The 26,151-nt window shown below is 51.6% G+C and overlaps 2 protein-coding genes and 1 non-coding gene across 4 annotated transcripts in view; 1 reads left to right on the top strand and 2 right to left on the bottom strand.

The window, feature by feature from the left end:
• ACSF2 (acyl-CoA synthetase family member 2) overlaps positions 1 to 20,226 on the top strand; it is a 36,324-nt gene extending 16,098 nt beyond the window's left edge. The window contains exons 11-16 of the mRNA XM_034067646.1: positions 16,914 to 17,021; positions 17,154 to 17,305; positions 17,701 to 17,842; positions 19,612 to 19,722; positions 19,869 to 19,937; positions 20,017 to 20,226. Of these exons, the coding sequence (XP_033923537.1) occupies positions 16,914 to 17,021; positions 17,154 to 17,305; positions 17,701 to 17,842; positions 19,612 to 19,722; positions 19,869 to 19,937; positions 20,017 to 20,067 (633 nt within the window). The 3' untranslated portion in view covers positions 20,068 to 20,226. The remainder of the gene's footprint in view (positions 1 to 16,913; positions 17,022 to 17,153; positions 17,306 to 17,700; positions 17,843 to 19,611; positions 19,723 to 19,868; positions 19,938 to 20,016) is intronic.
• CHAD (chondroadherin) lies at positions 563 to 8,244 on the bottom strand. 2 transcript variants are annotated; one of them, XM_005144253.3, is made up of 4 exons: positions 7,401 to 8,244; positions 3,844 to 4,007; positions 3,533 to 3,678; positions 563 to 1,532 (listed from the first exon to the last, which is right to left on the bottom strand). In XM_005144253.3, exons 1-3 carry the CDS (start codon positions 8,172 to 8,174, stop codon positions 3,537 to 3,539), a joined length of 1,080 nt encoding a protein of 359 aa, XP_005144310.2. In that variant the 5' UTR covers positions 8,175 to 8,244; the 3' UTR covers positions 563 to 1,532; positions 3,533 to 3,536. The 2 variants fall into 2 exon arrangements, with proteins under 2 accessions (XP_005144310.2, XP_005144311.2); XM_005144254.3 differs by having other exon boundaries at positions 563 to 1,535; positions 7,401 to 8,197.
• Positions 20,227 to 24,966: 4,740 nt separating the features above from the next.
• TRNAS-GCU (transfer RNA serine (anticodon GCU)) lies at positions 24,967 to 25,048 on the bottom strand. The gene has a single exon. It is a non-coding gene; the product is annotated as a tRNA-Ser (tRNA).
• Positions 25,049 to 26,151: the final 1,103 nt, after the last annotated feature.

Below are 26,151 nucleotides of genomic sequence, written 5' to 3'. Positions count from 1 at the left end.
GCACGTGTGTCAGTGAATGGCTGAGACAAAAAAGGACTTTCTTGTTTCATGTTAAATGCCATAATGTGCTGCTTTCAGATGCTGAGGGAGCAGACTGTTGTGATGGGTAAATGTGCATGGGTCTCAGGCAGATTTAGGTGTGTTATTGTTGGCAGGCCTGGACCACATCAGCACCAGGGTTTTCCAGGGATGCCTTGTGTGCTCTGCCATGGACTAGGGGAGCTCGGGGCATCCGTCTTGGAGCTATCTCGGATGCTTTTAATGCTGAGCTGGAAACAGCAGGACAGCTCTGATGCTGTTGTCAGACTCTGTCAGGTGCCAGACACCTATTTTTATAATGGGCTTGAATTTAGCCTCACAAAATACTTTCAGGCATTACTGCAAGTGCCCAGGACTCATTGAGTGCCACATATTCCTGTTTCATACAGAGAGAAATATTAAAACCCTCCAGACCAGTTGCTCTGCCCATTGGATAAAGAGGATTAAGTCTATATTTGTACCACTGGTCTCGTGTTACTTCTGATCCTCCAGCCCTCAGACAGACACAGGGAGACTTGTTGAATTCATCTTTGCAGCAAGAGCTTTATACAGAAGATGTACATAAGAAAATATACAATTTGATTTCTACATAGGAGACAGAGGAGGGCATCCCCTTAAAGGTCATTTACACTCAATTACAGAGGAATAAATATACATATATTTATATAACTCTTTCAGATTAAAAAAAACACAGTTAGGTTGCAACTGTGGTATTGTAATAGCCATGACAATAAACCACAGTCATCCTGGTGTCCTGCTAGATCCTCTGGGGTTTGGGCAGGGAGAAGAGGAGGGGTGCCCAAGCCAGGCTGTGCAGCACACACCTTCTCCTCTTGGATGTACATGTGTCTTGGTAGACCCCACAGAGTGGGAGGGAATCCAGTCTTCAGATAGCTCCACTTTTGGGGTTTCTTTGCTTAAAAGATTTCTGGCCAACCTAAAGAGATTGCTGCCCTTTGGCACGAAAGGGCAGCTAGGTCTCAAGGCCATTGGTTCTTGGTCATTGCTTCACCTATCCCTCCTCAGCCCTGGCCTGCAGGGATCCCCTCTGTGGGAAGGCAGAGGAGTTGCTTTGTATGGGTTGAGACCAATTTTCCTGATCAAGCAGCTGGGGAAGGATGCTCCAGCCTTCCCTCTTGCTTCCACTCCACTGGAAAGGGAGCAACAGCGACCAGCTGTTTGACTGGGGATGTGGGTTATGTTGCCTCTGGGAAAGATGACTGTGTTTTACCGGCAGGATCTAAGTTAGCTTTGTCTTAGTATGATCATGCATAAAAATGCCTCTTTTAAAATATATAGATGTCGGAAAAGATTGAAAAGGTGGATTCCATCCTGCGACGAGCAGAGAAGCGGGGATTCGGAGGAGGCTGGAGGTGTTTGGATATATCAGAACTGTTTCCTGATAGGTAGGAGAAGCTTAAAGGAAGGACTCGGAAGTCAGTAGTTTTCTGATGGTTGAAGTGACCGGTCACCAGGACAGGCCATACCGGGGCCTGCTAGGGGGAAAGAAGAGAGAAGGCCACATGTTTAAGGGGGTTTTCCAAGCAGTCAGTAAACTTGTCTGTTTGCTTTTATAGTGAGTGAGTGAAGCCCATACTTGAAAGTGAAGTGTTAGGAGTCAAGCAGCCATTGTGAGTTCTTACGGAGGAGATGGATTAGTCCCATCTCTGACCTCTTCTGCTAAATCACTGCATGACTCTTGAGTGCCTTACCCAAAGCAGCGATGGTCAATGAGCACTTCCTTTGTAAAGAAGGAACCCAAGGGTGAGGTTTTCAAGAACAGGGATATTACTTTGGTGCCTCAGTTCAGACAATCCAGGGCAGGTAGATTTTAGGAACTGCCAAGCAGCTTTGCATCTGCAACATGGTCAATGACACAAGTCATCGGTCATGAATACAGATCCCCATAGCTGACACCTGAGAAAGCTGCCTGGCTTAGAATCATGCTCATCACACTGAGTGGGTTTCTGCATCTGCATTTTGGCACTAACACCCGAAGGTACCAAGGTTTGTCTTCTGCAAGCCTGGAACAAGTAGTTTCTTTCTCATTAACACCTGTAAACCTGTTTGAGCATTTGAGAGAGCTGGATAGAAGGTGCTATAATGAAAAACAGGTATAATCGCCCTGTGTTTTTTACTTTCATCATGGAGGAGTGAACTGGGATTGAGCTTAGGCAGGGAGAAAGAAGGTTAAGAAGGGGCAGACGTGTAAATAAAATGCATTTGAGTATTGTGGTTTAGAAAACTGAAGTTCTCCATCCTCAGAGCGGAACTTTATCCACCGCATATGGAATGACTGGTATTTCCATCTCTAATCCATAAAACCTCTGGTGCTGCCAGAGAAATAATGACTTTGGGAAGGCTGGCATCATCCCTGACAGCTGGGTCATAAATTTACTTTCTCCATCCTGTTATGGATGTTATCCTGTATGGATGTTATCCTGTTATCCTTAGCGAAGTGGGGACCAAACTGGGTTTTAGGCTTTTGCCTTGTCCTTTCTGTTACCATAGGACATGGTGACAACCCTTGTTTGTACAATGCACTGCAGAGTCACTACACTCCACTTAACAGATGAGCAAAGCTCCCTTTCCCAAGAGCTTATAAATTTTCAGGCTCATCCAGAGTCCTTTGGAATCTGTACAATCTCCAGATGTATTCCTGGGATGGGGAAAAGTGAAATACTTGGGATGGAGTGATGACAGTTGTGGCTTTTTAGCTACTCTGTGTGCTGAGTTTTCAGTGCTCTTGATAGCATCCAGTTGTGGAAGGTGTTTGTGTGATAGGTTTTCACAGTTGGTGTTTGGATGTCAGCAAGCTCATTGCTCAAAGGAAAGTCAGCCCTGTCTCTGAATCACTTCCTGGCCCAGAACACTCTATTCAAAGAGTATTTGCTGTCTCGAACCTCCTTCTTCTGAGACACTCGTTTGAAGGCATCTGCCCTTGTTTTTAAATACATGAGTGTCTTGGATGGGAATTGCAGTTGCTGAAAGGCAGGTGCTGGACTGAGAATTGCTCCTTATGGAAGACATCTATTTTCACATGGGCTGGACAGCCTGGGGCCAGATTTCCCAGCAATGCCCTGCCCTGGATTCCAGAAGGACTTTACTAGGGTAAAAGGCTGAGCATCTCCAATCAGTTACAAAAGTAAAGCATCTGTGAACCCAGCTCAGAGAAAGAGTGGGCTAAACCCACACTTGTTTTGACACTTAATTACACATTTCACCCTTACTTGCTGCCCCAGGCCTGTCTTTAGCCCCATGTTTGTTTTGCAGGGTTCACTCCATCCCTAATGCTGCAGGCAGATTCTCTGTCCTGGAAAGCTCATGGAGCCCAATATTTCCAGGAGATGGAGCAGCCCTGAGCAGAGGTATCCATGGGTGAATGGATGAGCTGCTCTGAGCCAAACCCTGGTGTTATTAAAGTCAGAAACAGAAATCAGTGATAGAACCCTACCAAGGTTTGGTAGATCTGACCAAAAGTGAACCATCTTACGTGTTTAATGGCGGCTTCCCTTCTTGGACCTCTTGGTGGGGAGCTTGCAGGTGCGGAGGGCTGGGGTGTCTCTGATGGACTGTCCCCGATACTGTGCGGGTGTAGAGCAGGTATCCTCGGTGCGGGTGCGATTGCCCTTCAGCCACCTGGGACATGGGGAGGAAGAAGCCCAAGAGCTTATGAGAGGCACAAACCACCATAAGTGGAAAGGGGAGGACGGGGAGCGAGCTGCTGGGGATGGATGCATCTTTCGCATCCCTCTTTTGTGAGGATGCCCAGGGACACCCAGGAAGGGATGCATGGTGCCGTACTTGCGCAGATGGGCGAGCTGGCAGTTGCAGTGCCAGGCGTTGCGGGACAGCGTCAGCGTCTCCAGTTTGTCGAAGGGGAAGTTGCGGGGCAGCTGGGTGAGCCGGTTGTTCTCCACATGAGCCGTCTTCAGCACTGTCACACCAGCGAATGCGTTGTCTGCAAACTGAAGCACAGAGGTTTGCGATGAGGAACACTGAGTTAGAGAAGGGGGAATTCAAACCTTAGTGGTATAAGCATGGAAAGAGCAGTGGGATGGTGTCCTGGATCACTGGAAGCTTTGGACATCTAACAGAGGCACCAAGCTAGTGGGCTCATGGGTGATGGAGTTCCCTGCCTGCAGAAAGCTCCATCCCAAATCCATGTGGGATAGACTTTGTGCTACATCCTTGAATAAAGAGAAGTCTGGCAGCCTTCTCTGTTTTTGAGCCATACTTCTCCGTTCTAAATGAAGATATTTTCTGGGTGTATTCCTTTCCAAGGCTGGAAACCCTCCCAGTGCCTGGAATGGCTGAAGGAGGGAATGTTTGTGGCGCCTGAAGGGGCTGTAGACTTTGGCAGTGCCCGGGGGCTCCGGGTGGAAAGTTACACTTGGCATCTGAGCAATGCAGAAATAGAGGCGGGTTTCCAGCACCTCAACCTCCTCTGTTTTTCCTCATCTCCAATGAGCTGTTTGCAGGGGATGCTGCAGGATTTATCTTGTCTTGATTAATGGGAAGGCTTTAAGGGAGAGTCTTCCTTTAAAAAGCTGCCAAAGAGAGGAGAGAGGCTGCGGACCTGGTTCCAATCTTCCCTGAGGCCTCATCCTGCCCTTTTTCACCCCATGGTTACTCAAGTTGGAAAGTTTCTTCTTGAAAGCAAATCCTTCCACACAAACTTCCCTGGGGGTGATGCTTTGGAGAGGGGGTAATTGGCAAAGCACAAAGCTCCTCCTGGCTATGACAGAGCTTTTCTCCCCCTTCTCAAAGCTGGGAGGGAAAGATTTCTCTAAAGGGTGGAGAGGAGGCTCACTAGATCTACCAGAACCCCCCCCAGCCAAGGCCCTGTGCTCCCATTGCTGACCAGAACCTTGCACTTCAGATGGCACCATCAGGGTGTGTTCAAGCTCTCTAAGCTAAAAAGCCTGACAAGGAAAACCCACTATTTTAAGCTGTGAGTTTGTGTCATCTTCCAAATTAAGCAATGCTGGATAGGATTAGAGCTTAGCTAAGAGGCTCCCGGAGCTGTTGGGCAGTCAGCAGGGCTGGTCCATGTGGTCCAGCACTGCGCCGACCTCGGTAGGTTTCACTGTGCTGATAGTGGAGCTGCTCAGAGATGCTGGCATGCTGTGCTGTGGGGCAGCAGCCTTTGGACAGTGGTGTACTGTGTCTCAGCTGCTCATTCCTCTCCCAGCCCCATGAGGAGAGCTCACATCTGCTGGTTACAGCCGCTGCGCTGCCTGCCAGAGCACGCGTTTGTGAAGAAATGGGTTATTTCTTCCCTTATTTAGAGGGAGGAGTGATTGCTGCTCTAAGTTAGTTGGCAATAAATACACAGAGAAAGGTGTATGTAAAGCTTCCATTGCCTGGCTTCATGTTGATGTACATGGTGGGTCCTGGCCCATGACCGATGGGGGTCTGTGATGCTGGTGGATCGCTTTGGGAGCTCCATACTGGAGCTGTGGAGTAGCCTGAGGGCTCTCCTTGTTCTGCTTGATGCAATATAGGCTGAGATAGTTTTGAGTGGAAGGGTTCTGCACTTAATCAGCTCAAAACACTTGCAGGGGACAGCTGAGGACAGTGTTTTTCTGAACGAGGAAGAGCTGCAATCAAGATGCCAGCGGCACTTGAAGTATTTGGTGGTGATGTCCGAGGTCGTGAGACCTCTGTGATGAGATGTGCACAGCTCATGCGTGGGCTGTTTGGATATGAGGCCTTGGAGGATTTGAAGAGAAAGCTCTGAGCTGTGTTCCTGACACGGAATAGGAGCCCTAAAGCTGCAGTGCTGATCCCCTGGACTGGTGTCCTATTGGGCTGTTGGGGAGGAAAAGAGGCATCTGGCTGCAGAAGAACCTTTAAAGGTCCTGTCCCCAGGGGGTCACTGAACAGAACAAAGTGGGTTTTGCTGCCTGGCATTGTTAATCCTTGCTTACTGGCCAATCCAAGGACATTTAATTCCCTGCAGCATCATAAGTTAGTCTAATGTGTAACCTGGGACTCTGATGTCTCTACAGCTGGTACATTGTTTAAACTGTGCTTTGTGACTTGTGCACGATGAAACTGCATTAAACCCGAGTCTACAGAAGTGCTGTGACAGCATGTCTGAAGGCTTGCCTAGAGAGGTCACTGGGTTGTTTTCAGTGTTGAGTTTGCTTGTTCCCATCCTGGAGATGTTAGTGCTGAGAGTGGACAAGGACTTAAATACTGACCAAGTGCTACTGAGCTGTTACAGGTAATGTTGTTCTCCACCTGGACATGCTCTAATCCACTTTTTGAGCATTTTGGGTGCTATATCCCCTTGAAAACTCTGGTGTTCTCTATTCCTGGTAGCTTTCAGGTGATTTCATCCCTATGAGGCTCTAGGAGTTGCTCTTTGTTGCTAAGAAATTCTCTTTTTCATTGCATCTTCCTGCACGTGGTGGGTATTGCTCAGCTGTGAAGTCCTCACCTGGATTCCCTTTGTCTATGGGCTTCCTAGCAAAGCATCATCCCAGGGGGAGCTGTTCTGCTCACCTGCAGCCCCCTCTCTTTCCAGCTATGTGGGATGCACCTAGGACATCAGGATGCTGCTGCTCTTGCACTGTGCTTGTTTCTGTTCTGGTATTTCAGAGGTCCAAATGCAAGTGATTCCCTGAGCGTGACGCTGCTGCCTTTTCTCATAGAAAAAGAAGGGGGTTGTTTTGCCATTTGGGATACCTGAATGTCCCTCCTCCTCCTCTCCAGTGGGAACAGGGCCCCTTTGTAAGATGCTGCGTGAGTTCCTTTTGAGACAGCATCAATAAACAAACCTTTCTTTGTAACGTGTAAAGTTGGAAGTCATGGGGGGGAGGTGAAGGTCCTTATGCCTACCTGTCTGCAAGGCATGGGTGAGAAATCACTGCTATCCATAGCCCCTCTCCCCTCCCAGCCTACAACAGGTACCCAGGCTGAAGGAAGGAGGCAGAGCAGCTGAGCTCTGCAAGGTGGCAGTGCTCCTCAATCCCTTGAGTCAGGAGGCAGACACCCGCCTCTCATCCCACACCTTGTGTCTGGCATGATGGAAGGTTGCTATTTGTCCTGGTACATCCCAAACGCCTTTGTTTGGTGTCACCTCCATCTTGGGAGGGAATGTGCTGCCTTTCCAGGCAGTTTGAACAACACTGGGTGATTTGGGTTTGCATAAAATAACTCAACAGGAGGGTGAAGGTCTCTCATCCCTCACTTGAGCTGCTGTCAACTGGCCAAGGCCTTGATGTCTGCAGAGCCTGCAGACCTCCATCTCCCCTCTCTTCTGCAAGGGGGGAACAGCAAACAGAGGGCTTTGGGAAGAATATCAAGCCCCATGTTTCTTATCTGGAGCAAATGGAAGAGAAAGGACTCACCTTCTTCAGTTTCATGTTGTCCAGGTGCAGCGTCTGCAGGTATCGCCCAAAGGACTGGAAGGCATTGTCAGGGATGACCTCAATTGGATTATGAGAAAGCTTCAGTTCCTCCAGCACTCTCAGCTTACTCATTGCATTCACAGGGTAGCTGCTCAGCTGGTTCTTGTCCAGGTGCAGGACAGCGAGGTTTTCCACATCCTCCAGGGCCCCAGGAAGGAGGTTGGTGAGGGAGTTGTCAGAGAGGTAGAGCCAGCGCAGGTCTTTAGCCCCACTGAAGACCCCTGGCTTCAGCTCCTGGATCTTATTGCTGCCTAAGTGCAGGATGAAGAGGTTGACAAGAGGGGAGAGGACCCCTTTGGGTAGGTCTGGGATCTTGTTCTGGTCCAGGTACAGGTAGGTGAGCTCAGAGAGGTCATCAAAGGCTCCTGGCTTAATGACACTGATCTGGTTGTCAGTGAGATAGAGGTAGACCAGGCTCTTGAGCCCCCGGAAGGCTCCGGTGGAGATCTCCTTGATCCGTGAGCTCTGGAGATGCAGGGACACCAGCTTCTTCATGTCACGGAAGCCATTGGTGGGCAGCACGGGGAAGTTGTTCTTCTGCAGGTTGAGCAGCCGCGTTTGCTCGGGCACCTTGGGGATCTTCTTCAGCCCCGCATTGTCACAGATGACATGCTGCAGGTCCCCACCATGGCAGTGGCAGCTCGGGGGGCATGCCTGCACGATGGAGGTGAGACATGCCAGGAGGACACTGAGGAAGAAGGCCGGCCGGTACATGGTCAGAGGTGGAATTGGGAAGAGAAGCAGGAGGAGGAGAAGGAAGGGAGATGGGTGGGAGAGAAGAGAGGAACTGTGTTTGCAGCATGCTGAACACAGCCCTATTTATAATGTTATTAAAAAGCAAAATCCCTTCCCACAAACCGCAGGCAGCAGCCAGTTGGAAGCAACTGGCTTTGGGAACTTACTGTGAGCTTAACCCCTTGGCACCAGGCAGAGGAGCATCCATGGTCCTGCCAGGCCCTGCTGCTGAAGAGACTGAGCCGAGGGAGTTTTCCTCTGTGCAACAGGGAGAACAAGCAGAGACCTGATCTGTGGGGGACCCCTTTGGTCCTTACTGAGCTGAGCAGGTTCCAGATTTATCAGCTGGGGGGAAATAACCTGTTTTGGTTGAATTGCAAAGCAGGGAGCACTGCTGTGCTCCACAGACACCTTGTGCTGAAGCTCCTCAGCTGGCTTGGGGAGAAGCATCGTGTCCTCTTACCACAGAGGAAGGGGTTTTTGGGATCTCATCTTGTTGATGTCAAAGGAATTTGCCTGCGAAGGGATGGGAAATGATGGGAGTGATACAGGGTCATGCCAGAGGCCAACAGTGCTGTAGTTGCTCTTGCAACTACAAGGTTGAAGACTTGCAGATCCAGGCTGCACCTTGGAGCTGGCCAAGAAAGGGAGAACAAAGACAGGTCTTCATTTCTGCTGTGTCTTTTCCCATGAGCAGTTGAGTGGGACACATGCATGGTCATGGTCAGCAGACCTGTGTGAGGGGGTTTATCTCGGCATGTGGCACTGTGGGGCAGTGGCCGTTGCCTTCCAACAAGGGATGGAGCAGTGGAAGAGCCTGTAGGGTATGGATATAAAATGCTAGACAGCGATGCTCTGCTGTGTGTAGGTTGGATGGGTGGCAATGCCTGTGGCTACCAGGATGAAGCTATGGAGAGGGAAAGGTGTAAGCATTGGTAAAGGGATGGTGGCAGAGCAAGGAAATCACGGCTGGAGCTGGGACTAGGGTTTGCCCTGGCTCCTCTCTCAGGGTAGCAATGGCAAAGGTGAGTTAACCCAAGGGATGCTCCTTGCTCTCCCGATGGAGCAGGCTAAAACAAAGTGGTTAAAAGCCCCAGCGCCTGCTTGTGTGAGTGTGAAGGGAGAGATCCAGGGGTTGCGGGGTGGGGTTTGGAACTGGAACATTTTGAACTGATTTCCAGCCAGGTCCTGGCTGCAGCACACACTTGAGGGCCCAGCACATAACTGTGAGCTTGTTGAGAGCTGTGCTCCTGAGCCTGGCTGCAGAGCCCCAGTGGAGCTTTTGCAGAGGCGAGACGGGCTCAAGAAAGGGAGAAAATCCAAGGGCTGACTTAGGACACAGACTGGCTATTCACCGAGATTCCTGGGTTTTTCCATTGTTGCTGTGAGGCAGCAGCCAGCACCGCTGAGCATGCTCCTGCGGTGCTGTGCAAGCTGCCTGCCAGCCCGGCCTCTGCTCAGCAGCTGTCAGTATGAACCTTGTTTTCATTGCACGACCAGTTTGGGGGAGAAAAAGGGTGTCTGGGGTGTGACTGTAGGTTCTGGTGAGCCTGTGGTGCAGAGGGAATGATGATGTAATGTGGGATCTCAGTGCAAACTGGTCCATGTCAGGCTTCCAGTGTTTGCCAGCCCTGCTGTGGAGCAGCTGGGGTCTCACCACTCGCCTCGGCACCACGGTGATGGTGCCCAGGTGTTGAAACAGGCTGACCAAGTGTTCACACACTGTGTAGAAGAGGCTCTAGTGCCATGGGTTAGTGGTGGCCTTGGCAGTGCTGAGGTAGAGGTTGGACTCGATCTTAAAGGTCTTTCCAACCTGGTTGATTCTATGATGCTGAGCAGTTCTCCTGCCTCATCTCCAGAGGGATGCTCTGACCATAGGAGCTCCAGGCTCCTGCCAGAAGGACCTCCTGATAGACTTATACTGTAGGATTTAAAACTCTGACCAAAACAATGGTATCTTTGCTTATGCTTGATTCAGTGGGCATCACAAGTGTCATGTGCATGTTTTAATCTCTGGAGTAGCTCTTTGAGTGTCTTGGCCAGGACCTTTGAGACAGTGAAAGAGGAGGCAGGCAGAAGAATCCTGTGTTTTCCTCCTTTGCCTCTCCAGGTTGATCAGGACTGAGATGCCCCATAAGTGTGTGCTGCTCGGAAAGCTCAGCTGGGTGGATGATGGGGAAAGAAAAATTCACCTCTAAAGCATCATCTTCTATCCACTGATTGATAGTTTTTTTCTGTTCTTTGAGCAGGTTCAACCACCTTCAGTCTTGTAATCATTTGATGACCAGTTCCTGCAGTTACATACCTCTGTTGCTGTGTGTGAGAGCAACTGATGGGTGAGATTTACACCCCAGCCTGTTTCTGCTGGACACTGAAGCTAGGTCATGTATGCCTCCATGCTCCTTCCCTTAGTGCAGCTGATGGCTGATGCTTGGTTCTCCCATCCCCTTACAAAAAATACCAGCCTAACAGCTTGCTGCTTCTGCAGGAAGAGTCAGATTGGAGCAAAAAAGGTGAGGGCCATAAATGCATCCCACCCATGTGTATTTCTAGAACCAGACTCTTTTCAGAGGTTAAACTGCCCAAACCTCAAACCACCTTCTCTTCTTTCTTCTTCTGAGGATAAATTTCCCTTTCTTCCACACTTTATCTCTTTGCTGTCTGAGACTGAAGATTCTGGGGACAGGGACACTGTGTCCTTGCAGAGATGCCCATGCTGTGGCTATGGACACAGACAGGACCTGTAACTTCCTTGTGAAGATACCACAATGCTGGTGCAAGGTGGAAGCTGTCCCTAAGGGCTCCCCAGTGCCCGCAGCAGAGATTAGTGGATGCTGGGTTACCTTCAGTCCCACGGTGGGATGCAGCAGGGCAGTGCTACCAGAGCAAAGGTGTCTGCTTCTCAGCTCCATTTATCCCATCACAAATGCTGGATAAAGGGAAGTTCTTTCCTCTAATGCTGTTTGACTGCTGTGCCCTGGTGAGCACATTCCTGCGGTGGGAGCTGGTTGGCATCTGCCTGGGCTGGCTCCTTGCCCTGTGCTCCTGGCTGCTTGTGTTCTTCCCACACCGGGTTCCTCAGCCCTCCACCGGCCAGCAAACGTCCAGTGATCCTCAAAAGCTCTCCCAGGTCCCGCTCGTGGGTGGCTGGCAGTCCGGAGGTGACAATGGCAGCAGTGTCAGTGTTCCCTCGGCAGCAGTGGGATACCGCAGTGAGCTGGGGCTGGTCCAGCCCCTACCCCACTGGCCCCCTGGGGCTGGCGCTGCTGGGACACAGCAGAAGAGGCAGGATTATCCTCCTGCCATCCTCTCCTTCTTAATTGATTAACAGTTGAGCAAACATTCCTGGTGCTGGGTGAGCTGCAGATGCTGGGCTCCCTCCTCGCCTTCTCAGAGGCATTGTGGGATAAGCAAATAAATACAGCTTTGGAAACAGTATAAATATAGATGTGGGGTGTTTCTTTGGTGCTGCAGGTCAGAGCTGGTTTGATACAACACTGGGGATGGTCTTTTCCATGTTTAATCTCTATTTTTGTTAGTATTAACCGTTCTGGCCTATCAAGATAGCTCCATGTTAAAATATTCCATTGCTTGCATAAGCCTGATCCTGTAGCTTTCAAGGGGCTCCAGATATGGTTTTCCATGACAGTGCACACCAGTAATTACCTTCTGGAAGTGGTCTCCTTTTGCTGGCTGGAGGCGAGGGCTCAGGCAGTTTTGGGGGTGCCTGGGGTGCACAAGCTGTCCCCACTTGCAGCCTGCACAGCATCATCCCTTGTGGTGCTGAGCCCCTGACAATGGCCAGCACTAGGTCGGAGAAGGTGCAATCTGCAGTGTCCTCGGGGGTTGCAGTGTCTGAGGACCCCCAGTGGGTGGGCAATGGGGAGCCCCAGGGGGTCTCCTGGGTCCTTCCTCCTCTTCCACGCAGTACCTGAGAAATCCCTGGCTTTGGGTGATGTGCAATATCCCCATGGGTGACAATGGCACGTGGGGCTCTGAGCTCGCACCCGAGTTACTGTTTCTATTTGACATGTTGAAGGATGCTGCTCTTTGTGATAAGGGGGCCAAGCTGCTTGTTGAGCTGGAAGAGGTGATGGTGGGTGCAGCCATTCCCTCTGATGGTTTTCTTCCATTGTAGCATGGCCTCCACCCATTGACAGGCTTCCAGTTTGGCTCCTTGTTGATGTCCACCCTTCCCTTCCGATCCCAGCAGCTGCTGCATGATGCTCATGGCCTCTCCTGCCCTTACTGCCTCTCCCCACCCTTGCAAGGCACTGGGCATCCCCCAGCAGCCCATTGCTCTTGCAGGCTCTGAAGAAGGGGCTTTCTTCACTTGCAGAACACATCAGATCCATGCAAGACCAGGGTCCTTCCCAAATGCTGCCCAGCAATGAGTCCCCTCTGGTCTCAAGATGGAAAATTGACTCCATGTGGTGATTGTCTTGCCCTTGGCCAAAGTGAGGCTTCCCCATCCCAGCTCATTTCTGGGGAGGACCTGTCAAGGAGGTGGTTTCAGAAGCTATAGGTATGTGCTGTGAGAACATTTACAATGCTGCATGAAAGCAAACAGATCCTGGACTTCTAACCATGTCTTCAGTGGGAGCTGAGCTCTCCACATCCATAGGGATGTTACCTTTGCCCCTTGGGTTTTGCCAGCTTTCCTTCCCCAGCAGCATTGAGCATTCAGGTACCCCCAGCCCAGTGGTTTTCTACCTTTACAAGACCACATCTCCTCTCACTTTTTCCTTTCAATTCCACTTTTCCTAATTGCCTTGGCACCCAGCGCCAGGGAGCATGGAGTTAATGACACAGCAAGGACCTTTAACCAAGCTGTGGATAAGCCAGTAAGTAACTTCACATGGGTTTGCTGCTTGCTTCTGTAATGCTGGCAGGGCTGAGAAAATACTTGCAAGCCTTAAGACTTCAGCTCAGCCCGGATAGAAGAGAGGCAGCTTTAACTCCAGACCACGAGGAGCAGCTTGTCCTGACTGTACCATAACAGGAGGCTCATTTGCAGCAGCAGCAGCAGCAGCAGCAGCCTTCTGGGTTGCAGTGGTCTCCTCCTGAGGCAAAGCCATTGCGTGCGACAGCACAAAGATGGTGCTTTGGGCACCTGATATTTATGGGAGCTTTTTAAGCCCCATCCAAACTGGGACTGTTTGGGATCAACCTGGGTGGGGAGAAATGCCAGCAGGGTGGCCACGCTTGGTTTGTCCTACAAGACCTGCTTGTTTGTGTCCTTTTGGACACAAAGCTGGTACTGTTGCTGGGGAAGGAGATTAAACCTCGCTGTGACACAGGCTGGACATGGTCAGAAGTTGTTTTTTTGCAGTGCTAAAGTTGACTTGGAATATTCCAATACAATTTGGGATAGTGGGAAAGCTCCAAAGCAAAGGCACCCGTCCCCAAAATACAGTGAAGTTCAGGGTGATCTTGGTAGTGAGGGAAGATGCTCAGTTGAGAACGACTTGAAGCTGGCTGTGAAGGGATAGGCTGGGTTTAACTGATGGATATACCCAAGATAGACAACATGCTCAGCATGGGTTTAGGGATAATGAGACCCATCGGGCATGTTACACTGGGAGAGGTCCAAAAGGCCTCTTAGAGGTCTCTTAGCACATCTCTGGGGTTTCCAGTCTGCTTTCTGTTGCTCATTATGCCCTCTCTGAAGTCTTAAAATCCCTATTATTTCATGGTCAATTTGCTGCTTTTTTCCAAGGCCAATATTGTCTTCAGCAAGGCTCAGTTTCTGTAGGGTTTAGTTTGGTGGTTCCAGCCCTGCCATCATCCTCCAGCGTGGCATAACCAGAGGGTGGTGACAAGGGCCATGGAGAGCCTCTCTGAGCATCATTCAGGCCCAGGGGGGTTTCCTCTAAGTACCTCCTGCAGCTCTGCCCTTCTGCTCCAGCCTCACCCAGTATAACCCCACTGGTGGGACTGAAACCAGCCTCTTCATCACAGCCTCTCAGCAGCAGCTGAACACGGGTGGGTGTTTTATTGCCATTGAACACTGGGGAGAACTGAGGAGCAGAGGATGCGATCCGAGTTATGCAGTCAGTAAGTGGCACGGCTGGGGCAAAGCCAGGATCCTCACAGTCCCCACTCTCCCCACCGGCTCAGTCTGCCTCCCCACTGCTTACTGAGGAGACTGGACTCTCATTGTTTCCACTTTATTTTGCCTTTTTAGACGCTTCCTTCTCCAGGCTGTTTTGCCTGTTCCACAGCGGCTGGTGTTTAAACAGCGCGAGCAGGAAATGTTTGTGAAATGTGCTTTGAAAAACACACTTCTAAGATGCTCTTTTTATTCCTGGTTGAGACAGAGGCTCGGGAGGCACAAAGAACGATTCTCCTGTCGGCAGGGGTTAGGCAGCGGTTTGTTTTGGAGCTGCTGTTGCTAAAGGCAGGATTGATCCATGTGCTGGGCGCTGAGGGCCACTTGTGGTCCTCGCAATAAACTAAGCTCTACAGTCAATTATATTCTGTACTCTTGTAGCTTCTCCCAGAGCCAAGGGTCTGAGCTGGATTCCCTGCCCCTGCAAAGCTTTGCTTTGACACCAGATACAGCTCCAGTGGAAATTATGGAGCTGATGCAGAAATGATTGGGTGAGGTTTTCTGGACTGAATTACACCAGATGACAAGGCTAGAGGATGCTAAGTGTCCCTTTGGGTCTGGAAAGCTATGAATCTGCGTGGATAGAGGATGTTAAGTGTCCCTTTGGGTCTGGAAAGATAGGAATCTTTGTGGATATCTCCAAGCTTAAATTGCTAGATGGGATTTTGTGGAAGCATTGCTTCATCTCCTGCTGATGATGGAGCTGTTTGAGGAAGCTCCATGTGTCAAATGAGGATAGGGAAAGAAATGGCATTTGTGCGAGGGCTTGCTGCAGCCCTTGGCTTGATCTTGGGAATGCAGCTGGGGAAAACACTATCCCAAGGGAGAAATACTGGGAAATTCAGGAGCAGTATCCTGGTGTTTGGCTGCAGAGAATGAGGCTGGTGCAGGTGGGCAGGGGAAGGCAGCGATCGGGCAGCAGGGTGGAGGTTCGGACCCACATTGCTGTCTGGGAAGCCCATTGCTGGTGGTGTGAGGGTGTTTATGGGGACAAGCCGCAGGCCAAGGCATGGACAGGCAGTGCTTGGGGTACCCGGCGCAGTGCCAGGCATCTGGAGGAGCCTGGTGAACCACAGCATCACCCTGCCAGGGAGCTGCCTGCTCCTGCATCCAATTAAAGTGCTGGAGCGACCCGGGCAGGCAGAAGGGGTTGAGTCAGGGCTTGGCTGGGATCCTGGGCCCTGCGATTCATCCAGCAGAGTGAAATAGAACAACAAAGGCGCTGGGATTCTTAATGAGTGTTTAGGATCTTGGATCCGTGTCTCGTCAGTCATTTGATCCAGCCACAGGACTCCTATTAGTGGGTGGGAGAGAAATCCTGTCTGAGCATTAGGCGCTGTAGGTTTCCACCCCGGCTGGGAAGCTATCATTGCGTCTGCTAGGAGAAGCCTATTTACAGTCGCTCCCTGTGGGTTGCCAGGCTCCTAGCAGAGCAGTTTGCACCAGATGGTCCCTGCAGCATCCTGGAGACGATCTCCAGATTCCTAAGAGCAGGCTCCTGCGGATCTCCAGCTTGGATTCATGCTGACCCCCTTGCAGTCAAGCAAAGAGCGTCAGCCCTTAGGCTGTGTCCCAGGTGAGATCCTTCAGCAGCCCTGAGCAGCAGGAAGCCCCAAGTGCTCCCCCAGGATGATGCATAGCTCAGGATATAGGTGTGCTTGTCCAGGAGGCCTCATCAGCAAAGCCCCTTGTTAACTTTTGGGCTCCATGGCTGGAGTTTGGTGAGCACCGTCCAGTGGTGGAGCTGGGCACCGGCTCTAAAGGCAGGACCCTGCCCTGGGTGCCAAAGCTGTAGGAAGATGCTTGCAATTCAGTGGGTCAGAGCTGCTCCTGTGTCAGCATGAAGATGAGGAGGAGAAAGGAGCGAACGCTTCCCATGTCCCAGCCATTCTCCTGCAGCAAAGACCCACTGTGGGTGCAGGTCAGAGCTGCCCAGAGCTCCTCCTGCTTGGCTCCTGCTGCCATAAAGAGCTGGAATTTTCCTCCGAGAAGTGACCTCGAGTTGAGGTGATTGGGAGCCTGCTGCTGGGATTAGTGCTGAGGGAGGGTTAGCAGCAAGCGGCTTTTGTCCTGCTGTGAGGCTTTTGGTCTGCAAATGGAGCTGTGCTGAGCGTTGTGCAGCCTCGTGATGCCTTTGTGAGGGTTACAGGAGCTGAGGTCTGCACTAAAGCATCTGGAGCCAGCAGCCGTGCTGTGGGACATGCCATGGCCAACAGGGGCCCACTGCTGATCCAAAGGAGTGTCTGATGTGCCTGGAGCTGCAGAAGATGCAAGGTGAACTCAGCACCTTGAGCAGACGGCTGCAAGGGCACCAAGGCCAGATCAGTGTCTGGCAGGGATTCAGCAGGGCAGGGCTGGAGAGACATAGGTTAAAAGGAGGAGGGTGAACCCTGGGATCCTCCAGGAAAAGTAGTTGGGGTGTCAAAAGTAGCTGATAGCCAATGGGTCCATCCATGGGCCAGGAGAGCAGTGGTTGCTTGTGACCTGAGTGACTGTGAGAACACCCCCTCCGCACCCCACTCTCCCATGTGGTCATTGCTAGCTTTGTCTCCCCCATGCCTGGATGTGTGGTCCCCTTTGGAATGTTTCTCCTCTTCTGTTTGCAGGTTGCCTATGGGACCACAGAAAACAGCCCTGTCACCTTCATGGGACTCCCCAATGACAGCATCACCAGGAGAACTGAGACGGTGGGATGCATCTTACCCCACACAGAGGTGATAGTGACCCTCCCTGCCTGCTACAGATCTTCTGCCTGCAGCAGACCTCAGTGTCCTCCCTTGTCTGGTGCTGGGGCACACCATCACTTTTGGCTTGGACATCTACTGAGCCCTTCTCTTTCATTGTAGGCAAAAATTGAGGATCCCGAAACAGGCCAGTCCGTGCCTCTGAACACTCCTGGGGAGCTTCAGATCCGTGGCTACTGTGTGATGCTGGGCTACTGGGGTGACCCTGCCAAGACAAGTGAAGTGGTCACTGATGAGAAGTGGTACAAGACAGGGTGAGTCTGGAAACAGCCCTGCTCCTGTTGGTCTGTGCTGCAGGGTGATGCTGGATGGGGATGGATGTCAACAGGAGTGCCTTGGCTGTGGTTTCGGTGCCCGTGAAACTTCAGAGCAGCTCTTAGCACAGAGCCCCATGTGCCAAGTGCACCCAGAGAAGTGCATCACTTGGCTACTGGAGCGATGGAGGGGCCGTGGGGTACACGGCAGTGACAGGAACTGCCTTCCCCCAAGCCCTGCTATTTGTGTGGACACTGCTGATGGCAATAGCAGGAGCTCTTTGATCCTTTCCATGTATTCAGGGGGCATCTCGGCCTCCAGACAAGGCTGGATGGGAGCATCAGCCATTCCTCCCTCCCTGGCTAGGCCAGGACTAGGTGTGGTGTTGTTACAGGGACCTTGCAAGCCTGGATGAGCACGGCTACTGCAGGATCATAGGCCGATGCAAGGACATGATTATTCGGGGAGGAGAGAACATCTACCCAGCAGAGCTTGAGCAGTTTCTGCACACCCATCCCAAGGTTGACGAGGCTCAGGTGAGCGGGAGGGAGATGGTTCCTGTGGTGGGAAACCTGCACACAAAGCTGCTGGGACTGCTGCATGGGATTGTCTTCCCCTGTTTTCAGCATCAGTTTGTGTGTAACATTGGTTGGCAAGCAGGAGGGAGAGGCTCATGGCATGGGGGTGGATGTTGTGGTTTAGTCCCAGATGGCAACGCTTGCTCACTGCCCCACACCACTGATGGGATGGGAAAAGGTAAAACCCATCAGTTAAGAACAGTTTAATTACTGAAATAAAGTAAAATACAATAATTGTAATGGAAAGGGGAGAGAGAGGGGAATAAACCCCAATACACACAAGTGATGCACAACACAATTGCTCACCACCCGCTGACTGATGCCCAGCCCATCCCAAGCAGTGATCAGTGGCTCCCAGTCAGTTCCTTCCTGTTTCTATACTGGGCATGATGTGCTGTGGTGTGGAATATCCCTTTGGCTAGTTTGGCTCTGCTCCCTCCTGGCTTCTTCTGCCCCTCCTCGCTGACACAGCATGAAAAACTGAGAAGGCCTTAACTTAGGGTCAGCGCTACTGAGCATCAACTAAACCATCAGTGTGTTATCAATGTTATCCTATCAGTAAACCCGAAATCACAGCACTGCACCAGCTACTGGGAAGAAAATTAACTCCATCCCAACGGGAACCAGGACAAAGAGGCAGGCAGAGCTCCGGGCATAGGGCATGTCAGTTCCTCTTGTGCACCAGCTTCATGTCTGCAAAGCAGTGACTGTCATCCTTCTTCAGGTTTTAAACTGCCTGTCCACTTCCATAGCTCCCTCTGACATTCCTGCTTGGAAAGCCGTCTGCAAGGACAGGTTTTCCTGAATTAACAGATCATTCCTAAACTCCTAAACCCAAGGAGCCTCCTCCAAGGAGTCCCTGGCGATGAGGAGTGAGAGTCGGTTTCACTCCTTCCCAAGCCAGCGCTGATTTGCAGCATGGAGCAGCTGCTCCTAGTCTGCTGGGATTGTTCTGCTCCAGTTTTTGTGCCAGACAAGTTTCCCCATAAATAAACCGGCTCTTTAGTCAGCGTTGTGCCTGTGCCAGGCTAGCATCTCTCCCTGGAACAGGCCCAGTGCAGATGGGTTGCAAACCAGCCCTGTTTATGTAGTTTCTAGGGCTTTATGTCACTGCTCTGGACTCAAAAGGATCGACGTGTCTCTAGGATTTGGAGATGCTGATTCAAGGCGGGGAATGACAGTAGGAATCTTGTGGAATAGCATGAGCAAGCTTTAGAGAGAGATCAGGTGTAGGAAGTCCATCTCCTGGTATCCACAAGGCCATTAATCCTTTAATTTCACTCCATCCTTCTCCTGCTGTTCCATCTGGAGATTCCCATCTCCCTATTGGTTGTGAAACCTGTTGCCCCCTTTTCCTGGGAAGCAGAGGCACGCAGAGGGATGACAGGTCCATGTTGCACCCACAGTGAGCTGCTGCCTGCCTGGTCTGACTCATCCCTTGCTTCAGTGACTTTGCAAAGCCAAAGGAGGGTGTTGGTGTCCTGGCACCCAGCCTGCTCTTCCAGCTTTCCTCTGGCAAGCGGTTGGGAAGTGTTTCCAGGGAGGCTTGATGTCGTGTAGAAAGCACTGGTGGGGTGGTCAGGCAGTTCAGACTGCCTTTACAGACCCCATGCCATGGTTCCAGCATCTCTTTATATGGGTCAGGGCTTGTGCCATGGCCAGCACACATACCCTGTGGGAGGAAAGGGATGTCCCCATGGATCACACTGATCATCTGCCCCATCCAGGTGGTTGGTGTGAAGGATTCACGGATGGGAGAAGAGATCTGCGCCTGCATCCGAGTGAAGACTGGGCAAGAATGCACCAAGGAAGAGATTAAAGCCTTCTGCAAAGGGAAGGTGGGTCTCACAGTCTTTGGTTCCCCACTAGACCAGTGCACCCTGCTGGGCACAGCCGTGGATTTGGAGGAACTGTGGATGCAGCCCTGACATTCGCAGCTTGGGCAGTCCCAGCAGGTTCCTTCAGAGCTGTTTTTTCTTCCCAGATCTCCCATTTCAAGATCCCACAGTACATCGTGTTTGTGGATCAGTACCCGCTCACTGTCTCGGGCAAGGTAAGAGATGGGCTGGGGCAGGATGGGTGCCCTGGCCTCCTGAGCCTCTCTTCCTCCTCCTCTCTGCACTTCATTCCAGGTTCAGAAGTTCAAGCTGAGGGAGCAGATGGAGAAGCACCTTCAGCTCTGAGCTGGGGAAGGCAGAGCAAAGCACGGCACAAACCAGCCCCACTTCAACCAGCTTTGGGTCTGGTTCCCCTGTGCCTTGTGCTGTGCAGTGGAGACCTTCCCTGCTGCCATCAGGCCGGGGGCAGGGTTGGTTAATAAAGCAGAGTGCCTTTTGTCCCCACTTGGGTTTGTTTCTCTGCCATCAGACACTGCGGTGTGAGGAGGGATGCTTATTTCTGGAGTTACTGAAAGACCTTCGGAGGGTTTTGAAGCTTTGTGTCTCTTTGGGACATTTGGCTGCAGCCACTGCAGAGGACTTGGATGGATGCTGGGAGGTATTTGCCTGGTGTTTAAAGTCAGGCTGGCCTGGCTGCCCAAGGGAGGGGATGCCCTCTCTGCTGAGTCTCCTGGGTCATGGAACACAGCGGATGAGCTTGAAATGAGGGACAGGGGCTTTAGAAGTGAGACTTTGGAAGGGAAGGGGCTCCCTAAAGCTGTCTGGAGATGCTCACCCTGTCCCCACGCCTTCTGCCCCCCAAAGAAACATCTCCAAGGCAGACTTGGCATGGTTCATTTGGTGTTTTGGACAAGGCAGGCAGTGAGGAGGTTGCAGGAATACCAAAGCTCCTGTCCCAGCAGCACTGGGATGCAGAGCACATCTGGGACAGCATTTTATGGGGGTTATTTGGTACCTCCCAACCATGAAACACTGCTGGAGAAGAGGAAGAGCCAAGCTCCTCCTTGCCCGCAGCAGTGTCCCACCCCAGCTGGGAACTGGATAATGTTGGTACCAACATCCATGCCGTCTCCCTCCTGCTTCCTTCCCGAGCAGGGCTGGTGGCTTGGCCTCCACTTCCATGCTGGAGCTTCCTCCAGGAGAAACGATGCTACAGGGAGAGGCACCAAGGGCTCAAATCCCACTGGACTGTGGGCTGTACCCATGGAAGCAGACCCAGTGGCACACACAGGCACACTGTTCCTATCTGCTTTCTGAAAGAGGAAACAAACAGGGGATGGGATGCTTTGTGTTGCATCCTTCCTGTATGCTGTCTGTCCTTGCAGCAAGCTCTTCTGCCATTCCCAAACTGCTTGTGGGGCTGGTGCTGGTGTTTCATCGCTTCACCTCTGCCCACCCTGGAGTAAGTGGGATGTGCACAAGCAAAACCCAGGCCTCCTCCCTGCCCTGGTGTTTGGACCCTTGTAAACCATGCTTCCCCAGAGAGGAGCTGTCGCTGCAGCCAGGGACCTTGGGGATGCAGTGGAACTCTAGGTCTGGTGTCTAGGGAAGGAATTTTACCTCCCTTTGCTTTCCCCTTGCCAAGCCTGCAGTGAGAGGAGCTTCTCCTCTGGTTCCTGTCTGACAACACCACCCTTTACCCAACCCCAGTGCTGCCCCATGTACTCACCATAGCTGGGGAGTTACTGCCAAGAAGTGAAGTCAGCTCTGGCATGCGGGGGGAGACACACTGCTGAGAAACAACACAGCCAGCATTGGTCACAGCCAGCACATGGGGTACAGACCCCTGCCACCCCATCCCTGCTTCCCTGAGCCTTACTTGCAAATCTGTAAAGGGTGGGTGTTGGGATGATGGAGCTAGGTTTTTTTCAGTGATATCCAGTGGTAGGACAACAGGCAATGGGTGTAAACTGGAGCATAGGAGGTTCCACATTAACATCAGGAAGAACTTCTTTACTGTGAGAGTGACAGAGCACTGGAACAGGTTGCCCAGGGAGGTTGTGGAGTCTCCTACGTTGAAGATATTCAAGGCCTGCCTGGACAAGTTCCTGTGTGATGTACTCTAGGTTACCCTGCTCTTGCAGGGGGGTTGGACTAGATGATCTTTAGAGGTCCTTCCAACCCTTGGGATTCTGGGATTCTGTGGATATAAAGAAGAAATTCTTTACTGTGAGGGTGCTGAGGCACTGGAATGGGTTGCCCAGGGAGGTTGTGAATGCTCCATCCCTGGCAGTGTTCAAGGCCAGGTTGGACAGAGCCTTGGGTGCCCTGGTTTAGTGTGAGGTGTCCCTGCCCATGGCAGGGGGGTTGGAACTGGATGATCTTCAGGTCCTTTCCAACCCTGACTATTCTATGATCCTATGATTCTATGACTGTCAGTGTCTTGCCCAAACACTTGGGGACACCTCGCAGCCTTGTCGTGCTCCTGGGTGAAACAGCAGCCACAGGAGGACAGCACAGACGTTCCCTGATGATCCCACTCAGAGACATTTCCGGAGCACACGCATCCACCTGCCTCAGCATCCGTGTGGGAACGCCCGAGGGCAGGAAGCGGACACCACAGGCCCACACTTGCTCCCCAGGAAGCCTTCTGCTTTGAACTGCAGGCACCAGAGGACACGTCCTTCCCAGGCCGGGCAAGGACACCCAAAGTGAAAAGCACCCTCAGGCAAATGCCCATGGGTTTGCTGCTCTGCCCCTTTGAGCTGGCACCGTTGGGGCTGACAACTCACTTTGGGAATGAGAATTTTGGGATTGAGAAATGACACATTGCCCTGCAGCAAGACCTTTCCCCCTTCAACCTTTTTATCCTTGCTTTGAGGCCACTTCTAGGAATGCTCCCAGTGGCCCCATCATTCACACAATGGTGCTTCTCTCCATCCCACCAAGGGTCCTTCTTTGACCTTCACCTTCCAACCACCTGTGGGGATCTGGTTCCCTTCTTTCTGTGTCCCTCATCGAGAAAGGCATCCAGCCAGGGCTTGGCTGGTTACTGAGCCCTTCTGTGGCCCTGCGGGACCAGTATTCCTCAGCCTCAGCCCTTCCACAGATGACCCAGGTGAGTGGCAATAATGATGGTAATGATAATTAATAATAATAATAACAACAATAATAATAATAATGGATATAACAAGGGGAGAGAATCTGAAACTCAAAAGGGAACAGACAAAACCCAGCAGTGCTGCACAACACAACTGCTCAGTACCCACCAACAGATACCCAGCCTGACCCAAGCCATGATTGGTCCCTTCTGATGACTCCCCCTGGTTTCTATACTGGGCACAATGTGCTGTGGTATGGAATAGCCCTTTGGCTAGTTGGGGTCAGGTGTGCTGTCTCTGCTTCCTCTCAGCTAATAGGAAGCACAAGAACTCTATCCCAGCTGAAATGAAGACACCTTAGTATTGGGCAGCTTGTTCTCCAAAGGGGACAGTGATTTAAACTTTGTTTCTGAGTGGCCAAGCTCTTCCTTCTGTTTTTCCACATGCTTTCAATTGTTCTTGCTTTATTGAGTTTTGTTTCTCAGCCTGTGTTGGTTTCTTTGCCTTGGTATCAAGGCTGATTGGTCACGTTCAGTGGAAATCCCCTCCTGTGAGCTTATCTTCAGCATAAGAATGTTGAACCATCCTAGGATGGGCTGATAAGAGACTTCAGCTGTAGCTGAATCCCAGCAGAACTTGCTCCATTTTACTGAGCTCCTGAAGTCAGTGGGGCACTTTGAAAACAGCTCATCTCTGAGAGAGTTCTGTCCTTCTGCTCCTCCCTGAGCCTGGCCTGTGAGACGAAGGTGCCGATGAAGCATCTCCTCTCCCACACACTGTCCCTCCGAGCCAGGGCAGAGGGGTCAGTGCTCCCATTTAGCTGGGGGAGGCTGCAGGGGAAGGCGGTGCGGGGTGGGATCAGCAGCACTCTGGGCCCTTTGACCAAAGCCCATCTCTCCCATGCACCTTCTTTGTGTGCTGGTCACAGGTACCGATTGCCACGAGGCATCCTTGGCAGTGCCAGCTCTTGGGAAGTGTGTCCAGAGTGGGGCAGGGTGGGCAGAGCAAAAGGCCCACTCATGGCTGTGGCAAGAGCTATCCCGAGGGAATGTGCAGGGATTAGGAGGCAGTCAGGTGCTCAGAGAGGCAGCAGTGCAAATGTGTTGTAAGAGAGGGGAGGTGGTGCTGGCAGGAAGAAGCTCCAGCTGCCTCTGAGCCTTTCAGGCCCACCCTGGACCATTCCTGGCCCTCGGACCTCAGCCAAGTTGCTCCTGACCACCCTGGACAGCAGAGCCCTTGGTAGCACAGCTGGCTCCTGCCTGCAGCTCTGCAGATCCCTGCTTTGTCACACAACTGGTTAAGGGCTGTGTGTGTCTTGAGTATGAGAGGAGGCTGTGAGTGCTGTGGGAGCTGGGATTCTTCTCCTACCTGATGGGAGAGGATGAAGAGGGAGCCAGACTCATCCCAGCAGTACCAAGGGGCAGTGCAAGAGGTAAAGGGCACAAATTAAACATGAAATTCAAGGCAGGAAACCACTATCTTAGTGTGAGGTGGGTCAAAGAGTGGAACAGATTGCCCTGAGAGGCAGTGGAGGCTCCATCCTTAGAGATGCTGAAAGCCCAACTAGATCATGTGCTAAGCAAGCAGCTCAAGGTGAGCCTGCTGGAGCAGTTGGCTGGCACTAAAGGATCTCTGGAGGTCCCTTCCATCCTCAGCAATTCTGAGACTCTGTGGACAGGTAAGAGTAATGTCTCACATCAAAATCTTACTTCAAATGTTGTGTAACAGAAAGAGCTTTACTTGTATTTTCCTTTTCGATCCTATCGCCTGTTGAGCTTTTCTGACGGCAAGGGGAACAGCATCCACTGCTCTTGTCTTCTCCATCAGGTTAGTCACCTCCCGCTAGAAGGCTACCAGCTTGGTGAGGATGACTTCTTCATAAACCCATGCTTCCGAATCCCAAGCACCTTCCCGTGCTACCTGTTCTTGTAAAACACTTCCAGGTGTTTTGCTCTCTATCACTGCAGGGATCAAGGAAGCAGTGAGTTTATGGATGTCCCTTGTTTCCCTTCTCGTTCCTCTTGCCTAGGTGCAGGCAGAAGAGGTTGAGGTGTGTGTGGAGCCACTTGAAAACCGTGCAAGGTCTCTCCAGGCCACTGCCACCTCAAAACAAAGCCTTATCTGGGGCACACACTAAGCTGACCGACGAGGATGGGATTCGAACCCACGCGTGCAGAGCACAATGGATTAGCAGTCCATCGCCTTCACCACTCGGCCACCTCGTCAGTGTTAGTCCTGCTGCTGCAGCCACTGCTGCTGCCGCTGCTGCTCCTAATGCTGCTGCTACTGATGATGCTGATGATGCTTCAAAAAATGACCATCAAAGGTATTAGCAAGAGCAGTTTATAAATAAGGCATGATTGGACAGAATTTGATGGCAAGGCTCACTCCACTACTTGTTACATAGATGAAGTGTAGAGAGGGAAATCGAGGTGACAAAGAGCTAAAGGGGATTGATACAGGGCCTGAAGGCATAAAGATGTAAGGGAGATGCTGCTGCTGAGTCCTGAGGTTCAGAAGAGATACCCCTGCTTTCTAAACTCCTGACAGAGCCTGGATGTGGCTGGATCTTGTCTTAGTCTCAGACTTGGTCAACAATTTGTGTTTAATGGAATGCGTAAGGGAAAATGGAGGTAGAACCAAGCTAAAGTATTTGTATCGAGACTGAAGGTGACAGGGGTAAGGGGGACCCTCCCCTTAAGTGACAGGTTTCAGAACAGACCCCTATTGCTTTCTAAACTCCTGACGGAGCCTGGGTGCACCTGGCCCCTATTTTAGTCTCAGACCTGGCCAGTGGTGCATGCAGTGAATGTAACCTTGAAAGTTTGTGAACCCTGAGGGGTGCCCCACTCAGAGGGAGCCACCTGCTTGCAGCTCAGTGCAGTCCAGGAGAGCCCAAAGTGTCTCTCTCCTGGGACAATTACTTGCAGGGCCATAAGATGATTGGCTTTAGTCATCAGTTCCATCCTGACCTTGGCTCTGTGTGCCTTCCACAACAGTTCTATTCCAGGTTGTCAGGAAATGCCTGCTCAGCCCAGAAGTGATCCGGGTACAGTCGGGGTGTTCCCAACCATCCAGATCTCGGAGCGCTGCTCTCTACCCTTGCCAGGCAACAAGAGTTCTTGTTACAGCCACTGAGCGCCCAGCCATCCACCTCGTTGCACCTGTGGACCAGCAATCTTCATTGCCATGGGATGTCAAGGGCAAAAGAGGAGGCTCTCTCAAGGCCAGAAACTATGGAGAAAGCCATAGCTTTACCAATGGAGGAATGCTTCTGGGTATTCTGCTGGTTGGGACTGGAGAAGAGGGAAGGAGGAAAGAAAGATGA

Source organism: Melopsittacus undulatus, chromosome 11 (genome assembly GCF_012275295.1).
Source record: "Melopsittacus undulatus isolate bMelUnd1 chromosome 11, bMelUnd1.mat.Z, whole genome shotgun sequence".
NCBI lineage: Eukaryota > Metazoa > Chordata > Aves > Psittaciformes > Psittaculidae > Melopsittacus > Melopsittacus undulatus.
The sequence above is the reverse complement of the archived record's forward strand: the minus strand, read 5'-3'. Positions and strand labels throughout refer to the sequence as shown.

What these genes read in the sequence shown, in the direction of transcription:
- CHAD (XM_005144253.3), bottom strand. Translation starts at nt 8,174, where the DNA reads ATGTACCGGCCGGCCTTCTTCCTCAGTGTCCTCCTGGCATGTCTCACC. An exon ending in ACAACATGAAACTGAAGAAG is followed by an intron (nt 4,008 to 7,400) that starts GTGAGTCCTTTC and finishes TCTGTGCTTCAG; the next exon opens with TTTGCAGACAACGCATTCGC. An exon ending in CAGCTCGCCCATCTGCGCAA is followed by an intron (nt 3,679 to 3,843) that starts GTACGGCACCAT and finishes CCCATGTCCCAG; the next exon opens with GTGGCTGAAGGGCAATCGCA.